The sequence below is a fragment of the Argentina silus genome, assembly GCF_951799395.1.
Source record: "Argentina silus genome assembly, chromosome: 4".
Lineage (NCBI taxonomy): Eukaryota > Metazoa > Chordata > Actinopteri > Argentiniformes > Argentinidae > Argentina > Argentina silus.
In genome coordinates, this window is record NC_139658.1 from 23,667,363 (window position 1) to 23,680,639 (window position 13,277).

General features: G+C 44.3%; 1 protein-coding gene across 1 annotated transcript; it reads right to left on the reverse strand.

Moving 5' to 3' along the window:
• Positions 1-4,783: 4,783 nt before the first annotated feature.
• Positions 4,784-9,977, reverse strand: cnbpb (CCHC-type zinc finger, nucleic acid binding protein b). The gene is made up of 5 exons (XM_083668188.1): positions 9,913-9,977; positions 8,365-8,483; positions 7,526-7,591; positions 6,523-6,721; positions 4,784-5,874 (listed from the first exon to the last, which is right to left on the reverse strand). The coding sequence occupies exons 2-5, from the start codon at positions 8,465-8,467 to the stop codon at positions 5,757-5,759; spliced, it is 486 nt and encodes a 161-aa protein (XP_083524314.1). The 5' UTR covers positions 8,468-8,483; positions 9,913-9,977; the 3' UTR covers positions 4,784-5,756.
• Positions 9,978-13,277: the final 3,300 nt, after the last annotated feature.

Genomic DNA, 13,277 nt, shown 5'->3' on the forward strand with positions numbered 1-13,277 from the left:
GTTGAATAATTCATTCATACGGTGCTTACTTACACCTAACTGCACACTCACGGGGAAAGTGTTGAAAAGTGCAGGACCCTGTGCGTAGCCTGACTCCAGTTACAACACCACTCTCTTAGACAAGGACGATTAAGCCTCGGCCTCAAGGTTAATCTACGGTATCATCTTTCAAATTCTATGGAGACAGAAGAGACGTGGCACCTTGTAGTGCAAAACAACAGCAATGTTGTGTCTATATTCTTTACTTGTTAGAATTAGGTCGTCTCGCGTAGGCCTTCAAATCACGTTGCTCTCACGCGAAAGCCTGGTCACAACAAGGTTATTAAAATAGGTCCCTCAGAAATAATAATAATAAAAAAATAAAAACACTCATCAGCTTGTATCACTGTTCAATAAAAAGGAAATAACAATTTAGTTGAGAAAAGTTCCATTACATTTCCTGGAATTTCAAACATTTGATTTTCCCGCATTCATATGATCACTAAAACATACAGAATTATTTCTCTTGTTCTTTATTCAGTCAACCTTACAACTCCTCAGACCGATCACAATAAAATACAACACCAACATTCTCTCCAAAATCCTACTCATGCTACTACGCTTACATGTTCGAATGACGATGAATCTGAATCCTACGCGTGCTTCTGCGCTTACGTTAGAGTCTGCACTGCAGTCACAACAGTCGACACACCCTGGAGTCAGCACCATCCCTCCCAGGCTGCTGTGAGGCCCGTAGAGCCACAGTGTGTCCGTTAGCCAGCCCCTCTGAGGACCCCGCCCCACTCTGCTGCTTCTCCAGACGGAGCTGGAGCAGCTGGATCTGCGCCGCGGCCTGGTCCATCTCGGTGCTCTTCTCCCTCAGCTCCCCCTTGGCCTTCTCCAGCGCCTCCAGGAGGTCCTGGGCCTCCCTCTGCCTCAGGCTGTGCTCCCGCTCCAGCCACTGCACCCTGCCCTGCAGGCCGGAAGCCATGGCCTGGGCCGACTGGAGCTGGGAGAGACACATACAGTATAGTAATGTATTATATTATTAACCAATATACTATGTCTACTACTTCTTTACATTTAGGCCTATTCTTGTTGTACCCTATACTGCCCATGACCCATCCTCAGATTTCTACCCCCACCAGCCCCCCCTGAATCAAACAGACAGTCCTGCTCAGGGCCGGTTCAGATCAAGCCTCTCGAATCAAGGCTCTTCTATCTCCATCGAAAGTACAATTTTGTACAAGAAATGTCTCCCCCCATGCCTGTTAAACCGACCCATATTGTGGACGAATAGAAAACTGAACCCACCTGAGACGTCAGTTCATATGACGACTGTTTAAGCTGCTCCAGCTGCTCGACCTTCGACCTGCACGCATTCAGGACATCAAACAGAGACCCGTTCGACCTCCCGGCCTCCACGTCTGTTACTGCGCGACCTCGGCTCTCCCCTGTCCCCTTATCTGAGCTGAGCTCACCTCCAAGGCATCCCACCATCCCTCTGGAGCCCCACAGCTCAGCACACGCAGGGTTAACCTCCCTCCGGTCATGATCATGCTCTCCTCTGAGCCCGCGTGCCTTTGGCAGTGAGACGTAGGACGATTCTAGATCGCGGAGGCTTGATACATCGGTGGAATCAACGTAGCCTTCTACTGCGTTGTGGTCGATGAGCCTGGATAGAACCCCGCACGTATTCGGATAGCTGTGACCCGCCCCCTCACACGTCTCTGTTTGGGTTGTGTGGTAATACTCCTGAAGTGACCCGTCGTTCGACACGTCCCTGGGTGAGTTTATAAGATCGGTGAGACCGCCGCCACACGCGTTCACGTCGTGGATAGACCTCATTATAGACTTGACCGTCTGTACAAAGACAGGCCCTCGCAGAGCCTCACCCGAGCCTGGATTCCCAAGCACCTCAGAGTCTCTCCTCCTGAGGCTCGCCTTAGAGTCCTGGTCGCCCTGGTTGGCCTGGTTGTTCTGGTTGGCCTGGTTGTCGTGGTCGTCCTCCTGGTCTTTCACTCTCACCGCCCCGTCTCCAGGGTTACGTTGGCCAGACCCAGGCGCCTCCTCTCCTTCGTCCAGCTCTCTGATAGACTCCAGGGGTGCCGGGGAGGAGAGGAGGCCCAGGTTGCTGAGGCTGTCCTGGGAGAGACTCAGCACGTCCGGCAGCTTGGTCAGATCTCCAGTGTTGCTGTCTGAGAGAGCTGTACTGTCAAGGTTAAGGTTGGGGTCTGGTTGTGCTGGACATGGGCTCACTGAGCTGATGCTGAATCTGTCTCCGGTCTCGTCTTGGACAGTAGGAGAGGTTCTCTCTGTCCCCTCTCTTCTCTGTTGCTGGTAACCATCTTCAGTTGGACCAGAGGACTCTGAGGGGGTCTTGATGGACATTGTCTTGGAGTCTACCTGGACGAATACCGCTTGATAAATGAACAGATCAGATCAGCAATTACTGTATACACAAAGAAACAAACAAAAAAAGATAGTTTCTGCACATGTTCACCTACATTGTGTACAGAAAAAAAGGTGTCAATGTAACACATGCAGGTGCGATTCACTGTTGTTATTCCTGTTCATACTGGTGTCTTCTCACATGCGAATATACGTTGGTGTGATGTGTTGTATTGAAGCCCAGAGGGGTTCTTACCTGCAGCGAATTCCATATGACTGTCCCTCACTAAGCTGTCTAGTGAATGGCAACCGAACATCCACCGGCTGCATCTCAATACTCCAAAGCTGCTTCTCTTCCCTGCCTCTCCTCATCTCCTCTCCTCCTTCTGCCCTGATGCGAAAAGCAATGGATAGGTGAAGACAACGAGAAGGCCATCCGCCGAGGATCGATTTACCCACACAGATCGATCACATCAGTGAGGATTCAGGAAAGGAGACAAGGGAAGAGAGGAAGCCATATTAAGACTATTGGGACCCAGCCCAGATCCCCTGTGCTTGATGAGCAGGTGATGAGAGCTCCAATTACGTCAACAACCCCTCCTATTGAACTGTCAATCTTCACAAATACACCATTACTCACAACATTCCTCTTAAGCTTAAGTGTAGCAGTTGTTTCTTGCAGTAAAAGCTCTGGATATAATTATAACCGTCCCCCTTCGAGCCTTCATTCCACAGGAGTATTGAGTCGTTCCCACTTTTACTGTCGAACCGTCAGCTACTGACTAACTACCTCAATGAACAAAGACACAATCCCTCTCATTTGCAGTATTTCTTGATGCAATCGTGACAATTCAAATTTAAAAAAACGGAACGATTTCAAACTGAAATATGCCTTGCTGTATTGGTGGTGCAGTTGTCTCTGCAGCCATTGAATTATTCACTGATGAAATGAACACCGTGACTGACTGAACAATATCAGTGAGATGCCCCAGAGAGCCAGCTGTGGGATGGTACAGTGGCACAGGGCCCTATCTCCTTACTAGTGCAGAGGGCAAGTTGCTATTCCTCAAACGCTTGAACTTTGCTTGAATAAACAGGTGTAAGACACACCACTTCGCCTTCTCCTCCTCCTCAAGATGAAAGGCAATCATGTATTCAGTTCTGTAAATCACTAACAGGTAACTACAACTTTAGGAGCACATTTGCAAAACCTTGATTTACATGTGCTAATACTGTTTTGGAATTCTTGCTATTATTGCCCGAATAGTGTGAACAATGTGTAAAATACAGAACTGTGGGTAGTTTGGATATGGTTGATATGTGTCTTAAGTGATTTTATTGTGTAAATTGTGTGTAATTGTTTGTAATGTAGGGCTAAGTAATGTGTTGTTTGTAGTCAGCTAATGTAATGCAATGTAAGATTAATGTAATGCATTTTAATGTAAGCAGGGCTCCTTTGAAAAAGGGACCTTGGTCTCAGCGGGATACCCTGTATCAACAAAGGTTTCATAAAATAAAAAAAAATTAGTATGTGTTGTAGTGTGTGAAGGAATATCAAAGAGCTGAGACCTTTATATAGCCTGGCTAAATCTGCAGCAGGGACGTCATCTGAAAGTCCTGTCTCTGGGCTGGCGCTGAAATTGATCCTGCGATTCAAAGGACAGAAACCTCTGACTCCAATATAGCACGGCTCTTTACAGTCCCACAGCAGGAGGGCGGGGGCGGTAGGAGGGGAGACTCACACCCAGCCTCTTCTGCAGTCTCAATAACTGTACAATGGAACATCAATGCTCCTTAGGAGAGGACCCAACCAGCTGGAAAATGTGGTCCCAAATGGAAAACAGTTGCACATTATTCTGTAAGCACTGTTTCCACTGGTAATTACTAGTCATTACAGGCCAGCGCTCTCTGGTACTTATTCACTTCAAAGAATTGAACTCAACTCCAGGAGCCGACAGTGGGGCTTGTTTTAACTAATCCTAAACAAATAAACAGAGTAATGCATCGGTTATTATTGTAACGTTAACATTTAAACATGGACTCTTCAGGAAATGCCTGGTAATTTCTGCACATACAGTACCGGTCAAAAGTTTAGACACACCTTCTCATTCAATGGTTTTTCTTTAGATTAATATTGAAGACATCAAAACTACGAAGGAACACATATGGAATTATGTAGTAAACAAAAAAGTGTTAAACAAACCAGAATATGTTTTATATTTTAGATTCTTCAAAGTAGCCACCTTTTGCTTTGATGACAGCTTTGCACACTCTTGGCAAGGTGTCCAAACTTTTGACTGGTACTGTGTGTGTATATATATATATATATATATAAAGTGTTACCTCAATTTGTATGAAAACATACGTTTGTAAATGATACGGTGAAACGACAAAGACAACGCAGAAAAGAAACTAAGTCTCACTCCCCGTCCTCCTTGTTTTATTGGTAGGTTAAAATTACATTTCTATGTTCTAGGACTTCAGTTGCATTTACCTTCCGACTTAAAAACTGAGTACAAGCAAATGATATTTTTTACAGTAGTCTAAGTGATATATTGTACAAAAATAACATTTTGATTTTTGTGAAAACATTCGCCTTTCTCTTACTTAAAATTATTATTTTTTTCTTTTCCATTCTTCTAGGAAGTTTTAACTTCCTCCATGGGTACAATTACCTTTAACTACTTTGTAATCTTGGGATCAAAACATTGGTTATACTGTGAGCTGTGGAACACCCAACAGTTTGACACTTTACAAAAAGAATGCACCTTTTTATGAATTCATAATCAATTCTTTCCTCATGCTTAATTCCTCCATCATCTACTTCATTACTGTTGACTCCCGCCTTCTGCGTGCTGCCAGTAAGGTCTGGATGGGATGGATCAGACCCTACAAGTCGAGTTCTGCTGTTGTCTCAGATCATTCACTCTCAGGCCAACTCATTTTTGTTCCGACAGAAACAGAAACAAAGTATTTATCACCGGTGGAAATCCAAAACTTCCACCTTTCTTTTTTTTTTTTTTTTTTTTTTTGGTAGCCCCCCCACTCTGACTAAGGCTCACTCTCACACAAGCCTAGCGGGGGGGGGGCCCACCCAACGATACATCCACTCACTCACTCATCCCTGTTCGCCAGAGGCATGGAAAGGGGGTTCTTTATCAAAGCATTATACATAACACCTCTACCAAACTAAACATGAACTATTTTTTTTGTATTAAATGCAGAAAGTGGATTCGTTTTTTTCCCACCCCTTTCCTCCTTTGTGTGTCAGTGCCCACTGACCAGGGACTAGCCTCCAGCTGCCAACCGTGGGCCAGTGAAGAGGACTCAGAGAAAATAATACAACCATCAATCAGAAAAAGGAGGGGTGTGACCAGGGGAACTGATTAGGCCGTGGCCTCGATGGTGCATTCTTTCGCCAGGTGACCGGACTTCCCGCAGTTGTAACAGTTGACCTCGCTGGCTTTGCTGCACTGGACCGCCACGTGGCCGATCTCGCCACACCTGGGAGGAGCAAGGGACACAAGAGGGAGGTGGATTTGAGAATTGCTTTATTTTTTCCCCCCCCCCTAGAGAATCAGTGAGCCACGGTTAGCTATGTAATAACCTTGTCACAACATTGTCACATGCTCAAAGCACTCAATGTTCAAGCCTGTGTACTCTGTGAAAAGACTCTCTCACCCACTTTCAGATTTAAAAGGGAGCTCTCTGCTGATTCAAACCTGCATGCTCAAAGCCTTCACCTTCAAGTCTCTTAAGCTATTTTTTCAGACTCTTTTATCCACTATTTGATTGTGATTCAAAACCAGCAGCTTACATATACACTGGCCTACACATGCTGCTCAACTGAACCCCTGAATCCCAAACCAGCCTCTGGCCCCTACCCCGGGACTCTCCTGTAGACAGAAGATGGATTGGATAGACATAAGCAAGATGGCCGCTCTCTCAGAGGGCATGGTTAAGCCTTAACCATATTGCTTGAACCCATCATAACATCTCAGATCGACACACACGTCTAAGGGGTAGGGACGGGGGGGGGGGGGTCGGAACACAGGGAAATACACGAGAAAGAAAGGAAGGAAGGAAAGAAAAGAAAAGACAAAAGAGAGAAAGAAAAGAAGGAAAGTGAGACCCGCTCCGCCCCACGCCTACCTGTAGCACTTGACCTTTTCACAGCCCTTCTGGATGTGACCGAAGCCTCCACAGGAGTAGCACTTCTGCTCGTTGGCGTGGTCGCAGTCCCGCGCCACGTGGCCCGCCTTGCCACAGGTGTAGCACACCTGCTCGCGCTCCTTCTTGGGCTCCTTGCAGTCTCTGGAGATGTGACCGCCCCGACCACAGTTATAGCACGCTGGAGCGGGAGGGACGGCACGGGAGAGCGTCATTCAATCTCTTCTACACATACACGGCTACTATTCTAGTCTCTCTCTCTCACACACACACACACACACACACACACACACACACACACACACACACACACACACACACACACACTACTATTCCAGAATTGCGTGGTCAGATATACTGCATGTCAGACGCATGCACGCACACACGCACACACACACGTGGGGCTTGGTGAGACTGCTCCACACCATACTATATGTTAGCTGTAAACACTAATCAATTTGTCTGCTAATAATTAATACGGCAGTAAAATACAAAGGCCTCCAGTAGTAAACACAGGGTTTCTATCTTCTCCATATTCTCATTTTTAGCCACTTCATACTGTTTATAAAGCAGGTTCAGGGGAGGCTGGTGGAGGTAGAAATCAGAGGACAAGCTCATTGTAATGCATGGGACGGAATCAAACACCCGTTCCATGCATTACAATGAGCCCGTCCTCCGATTTCTACCTCCACCAGCCTCCCCTGAGCAGGTTAAATAGGTTTCTAAAAGCTACATTTCCTATAGAGGCCGGTGTTGGTAACCTTGTCTCCAGGCTATTGCGTACAGCGCATATAAGCCTGTAATAACAACGACTCAAACCTGGCTTTACTGGGAGTGAATTTACTGAGCAAAGTCATTTGATTGATGTGTCTGGGAACGAGACTATCGCGTTGCAGATCTACTGTGTCATCAAGGTTTGGATATGATGGGGGGGGGGGTGTGGAGGGTGGAGGGTAGCGGGAGGGGCGGGGGGGTATGTCCTCACCGTCCTCGGTTCTTTCACAGTCCCTGGCCACGTGGCCGGGCTCCCCACAGCGATAGCAGAAAAGATCTGAGGAGCAGAAAAAACAGGAAAAAAAACAGGAAAACAAAACAAAACAAACAATGTTACTTCCTTTGCGACTGTCAAGACATATGACAACTTTCACACCGCAGAAGCAGTTTGAAACACCGTTCATTTGACTTCACACGGCTGTTCAGTGCAGCCTTGTTGTCGGTGAATAAAGAGGGTAACAACCCACTGAACAGAAGTGGAGCTGAGTGCTGGCACATTGTCAAAAAGGCATTTTTTCATCTTAAAAAAACAACTAAAGAACATAATAACCCCCCCCCCCAAAATTGCCCTAAGGCGGTGTAGAGGTGTGCTTTGCCCCTAATTTAAGGAAAGGGAATGATTTAACTCATTCAGTGTCAAGGGTGAATAAAGTCGCCCAAATTGTCAACATTCTAGAGTGCCAAGGGTGACTTTATTCACCAGTACGTCAACACATAAATGATGATGCTTCATTTTGTAGCCAATCAAAGTATTGTTGCTAGGGTAAAAACACCACAGAAAAACACTTGGCACTCTAGGTGGTGAATGTTCCGGAGCTCTTTGGCAGTTGGTGAGTTATGGGAAGACGGTTTAAAAAGCCTTTAAAACCAGCAACAATCTTACATTTTCATTGGACTTCACTCAATTGCCGCATCATCATCATCATCTACGCATTTTCGGTGAATAAAGTCACCCTTGGCACTCTTGAATGTTGACAATTTGGGCGACTTTATTCACCCTCGGCACTGAATGAGACAATTTAAAAAGGCTTTCTCCAGAGGCTGCCTTACCTTTTCCTCTCCCACGACCTTTGCCTCGGCCCCGTCCGGCGGTCGGACAGTTCTTGATCCAGTGGCCGCTACGGCCGCATCCAAAACACTCATTGCTACTCATCTCCACTAGCAGTAACCTAGGAGAAGGAGAGAGGGAGGGAGGGAGAGAGGGAGGGAGGGAGAGAGAACACAGAGGGAGAGAGGGGGAGAGAAAGAGAACAAGGGAGGGTGGGAGAGAGAGATAGGGAGGGAGGGAGAGAGAGAGAAAGAACGAGGGACAGAGAGAAGGAGAGAAGGGAAAAGACACACACACACACACACACACACACACACCCACATACACACCCCCCCACACGTCAAAAACAGACACCTCATACTGTCTCACACCATTTTTATTTTTTTGTACCAATAATGTGAAAATGTAAAGTGTATTCTCTCCAGGGGACAAACGGTAGATCTGAACTGCACCAACCAGTATGTATATTAATGAAGACTACTGAATCTTAACCTTCATGTGAAAGCAGTGCCTGGTACAGAGCAGAGACATGAAGGGGCTTGAATGGACAGGAATGATGGTACAGAACATCCCATCCTTCAACTTTGACTCAAAAGCTTACTATGAAAGTCTGGTTAGATAAGACAGAGACAGCACATCATGCCTGTCCTCCATCATGCCTGGATCACCTCCTCCAACTCACAACAACAACACATCATGTCACCTCGTCTAAATGAGCTCATTTGCGTGAAATCGACTATCTATCCACGCGTAACTAAAATAAGAACAATTGTTACACTGTATCCATTAAAAACATGGAGAAAAAAACATGGAAATATCCCCATAGCTGGTTAACTATGCTGGCATAGATAGTCGCATTTCACAGCAAGTTAAGATAGTTGCCCTCACCCTGATCACCAGCTAGCTTGCTGTAGCTGGCTAGTCAAGGCCATACACAGTAAACAGCTAGCACAGGCTAATGCTTATGCTAAGACAAAATGGAACACAATTCAACACGGTCACGAAAGCAACAATTAAACTGGGCTAGGGCTAACTAGGTCTAGGAAATAAACTCACCATTGACAGTAGACCGTGGACCAAATGTCACGCCAAGAGTCCCCGAGCTACACTTTCAGACGCCCATGCCTGGGAACTCTCTCTCTGTGTGTCTGACAGCGCCGCCCACCCACGCCTGCGGCCTTGACTGCCTGACTAACGGTACACCCGCACCACGCTCCCGTCTGGGGGTCCCAACGGTGGTGTTGACTTCTAAACAAACCGCTATACACCACCCACCTGCACATTTCTGCAGGGACAAAGTCTCAATCTTGCAATTAAATAATTAAATCAAACGACTTTCCCGCGCCGAGCCTGACGCAGTAGGCCAAAGTGCGCTGTGAGAAAAATGTACTTGTTTACTTCCCAACGAATTCCACAACAAGGCGCTGGAAATGTTCGATTTTTTTTTTCCTAAAAAAAAAACCGCAGCTCTTTGTTATACATCGGAGTTAGTTATATGTCTATTCGGACATTTAAATTTCGACATTTTTACCCTTATAACGGGCACTCACCTCCTCTACGTGACTCGCTGTTTGTTTTCGGTCCCTCCTCTCTCCTCTGCGCCACACGCGGTTTGCGCACGGCCCGTTGGCACCCCCCTGCTCCCCGTGGAGAATGCCCTCTGCACACGGCACGCTGTTTCTACCAACCTATGGATGTGCTTTTGGAGACACCACCTTTTAAATCATCGAATCATGAACTGTAGACTATGCATACAGGCGCCTATGTTGTTGATAGACCATGATCCGATTATTTTGTAATGATAAGGCGAGCTGTAGTATTATTCTATTCATTATACAGACCTTTGCTGAACATATGAATGAATGTGTTATAATTAATTCAGCCAAGAAAATATGTGACAGTGGAATCCCTGTCTGCATGTGTAATAGGCAGAGATGCGTCACTCGGTAAAGGCTATATAGCAGACAGTGGAAAACAATAGCAGTTTAGCTAAATAACAAACAATGTAACGATAACGTAGCTATGAAATTGATAGCTCTTCCTAAACCTGAAAACCTAGAGTGGATTTGGGTGATTTTACAATAGAAAATAAACGTTCATGACATAATGTAAATCTGTACGGACAAAAACTTGACTGATAGACAATGTTTGTTTTGGTTTATCTTTATTCGCATCTGTTTTAATTAGCTTTGTGCAGCTCCATCCAATCACAAATCCAATTTAAAAAATAAATAAATAATGTTTTTCACAACAACAGTCAGATGTGGTAGTGAGATGAGATGATGCAAGCTTTGGGGAATACCTCAGTCCCTCAAGCTCTCTCTGCTCAGGTGCCCATCTCTAACCATGGGCGAATCTCAATAGTCTAAACGAACCTCCTCTCCTCATCTTCTCCTCATCAGCAGTGATCTGAGAAGAAATGAGAAGATATGAAGAGAAGACATCCAACATCAGGATTTGCTTGGTCATTGTCCAGTGCTATCACAAGAGTCCAGTATTTCAAAACTTTTAATCTAGGTCAGAATGATCCGGAGTCTTTTTTTGCAATACAGGATCAGATCTATCTGGCAGATTTTTAGTAGTACTGGGGAAATCAGCCAGCTCGATCTGATCCTGGATAGCTAAAAGGAATCTGGATAATTCTGATACACTTTTGAAATACTGGGACATGGGGATTTGCTTGGTCTTGTCCAGTGCCCAAATCAAAGCAGGAGAAGGAAGGAGACAAGGGAAGGAGTCAAGGGAAGGAGTCAAGGGAAAGAAGCCAAGTACATCTGTTGGGATTCATCCCATGGGAGCAGTTCATGTTGACAATTTTCTGGGATTATTATTAGAAGATTAGAAATTGTATGGGGGGGGGGTCTCCAGTCGAATTTAGGGGTGTCACACCACAGTGGTAAGACCCTACTTGATTGACATTGTCGATGAGAGTGAAACTAGCATACTCAGAAGCAACATTGCATGAAGTGCTCGTTGAGGTGCTCAGAAACAGGTTTTCATAGCCTTCAGCACTCCAGAAACCAGAGTAAATCATCATCAAGTCATAGAAAGAGGTGAGACTTGCTGACAATGTTGGAGCAAAACCAACCTGAGGGCTGTTCCCTGGTAGCAGAATGTTGCTGGGACTCGATTTTCACTTTCAAATGTATGCAAAACAAAAACCCTGGTTAGCAAAGTGTAACAAACCATACAGCTCTATGCACACAGACTACTCCTAACATTTCCCAGTGAAAATGAAAAAAAACAAAAACACATTTACTTTTAGAACTGTGCAGAATCAAAGTTCGGTAACGGAATTACCCTAAAATCTCCCTGGGTTTTTTATGTAACGATGCTTCCCCAAAAACTCCAAAATGAGATTAAACTATGTCTGCGGAAAGAATGGGCCGTTAGATATCATATGATATCTTGAGTTTGCAAATATCTAATTTGGTTGTTGAGCTGCAGTCAGTGAAGTGGATTTACATCCGGCAACAGAATGATGGTAAGAAATGCATAAATTCTGTAAATGATGCATCTATCATAAGGAAACAAAGGCATATATAAATATACAATAGACACTCTTATTAAGGTAATAATGTATTATTTTATCAGCTTGTATATAACATTGAAAAGGGAAATTGATAAAAACTCACAAAACACAAGAAACATAAATCTGCCTTTGAAACTTTTCATTTAATGTGATTTAAATGAACAACATTTGTGGTTTTCAGTGTATTTTTCTTCATTATACCAAAAGAAAATAGCCTACACTTTTGGCACCAAAAATGTGATGTTAAAATTAAAACACAAGTAGGCCTAAGTTATGTGCAGACAACCAATCTGGTCCTAGTTTGCCTCAGATTGCCTCTGCAAAATTAAAATGTTTTTTATTGTCAGTGCACTCTTGATGATGAAGACAAATCCCTTGGTGTCCTTTTGGTAGCAGTGTACAACATTTATATATCATCATTCTCAATGGATGTTACTTGAGCTAGATATTTGTGTGATTTGCTGGCTTTGCTCTCCCCACTGTCTCAACAACAATGAAATCTCAGTTTATTGGAGCGTGAGATGAGGATGTTGATGCGGTGTTTTGTAACTACCACTGTATGATTTCCCACAGTTTTCGGCTGTCTTGGAACCCTTTTAAGCTTCATGTAGAACACTTTTAGTTTCCAGTTAGAACCCTCTGGGAAATGGGTTCTACATGGAATCCAAAGGGGTTCTACATGGAATCGAAAAGCATTCTACATGGAACCCAAATGGGATCCTTAAAGGGTTCTCCCACAGGGACAGCCAAAGAACCTTTTTCTTTAGGTTCTGTACAACCTGCACAATAAGTTAATGTAGCCAATTCAATTGCAGTAATTCTGTTACCGATTTGATTATGGTCATTATGTTACTGATTTGGTAACAGAAGGACCAGTTTTAATCACTTTTTAATTAACTAAATTGATATCAGTAAAAACACTACGTCTACCTATACTTCTTACTTTCATTATCCTCACTTCTCATGAGGCAGAAAAATGTAAAAATATCTTACACATACAGTATGTGGGTTTTTTGTAACAGAATGACCCGGAGACTGGGCAATGATTCCTAAAGTTACATAAGCCAAACTGTTTCCTAAAAATAAACACGTGTTTGATTTTAGTTGACCGGGGTCTATACTTGAACATTAAACACCTTTAAATACTTTTTCTGGTAAGATGTTTTCTTAGGCGCTTTTCCATATGTTTGACCTGAAGTCAAAGCCCTTCCTTATCCCTATTCTAATGATGGAAGATGGTTGAGAAATGTATTTTTTTACTTAATTTCCCAAAAACATAGACTCTTAGCTTTCATTTGACACCCAATTCCATATGCTCTGATGAATTTCACATGTTGGTCTTCATGCGTCCTTTCCCACAGAACTGCCCCTGAGTATGTTACT

What these genes read in the sequence shown, in the direction of transcription:
- cnbpb (XM_083668188.1), bottom strand. Translation starts at nt 8,467, where the DNA reads ATGAGTAGCAATGAGTGTTTTGGATGCGGCCGTAGCGGCCACTGGATC. An exon ending in AGGTCGTGGGAGAGGAAAAG is followed by an intron (nt 7,592 to 8,364) that starts GTAAGGCAGCCT and finishes TCTGCTCCTCAG; the next exon opens with ATCTTTTCTGCTATCGCTGT. An exon ending in GAAAAGGTCAAGTGCTACAG is followed by an intron (nt 5,875 to 6,522) that starts GTAGGCGTGGGG and finishes TGCTCCTCCCAG; the next exon opens with GTGTGGCGAGATCGGCCACG.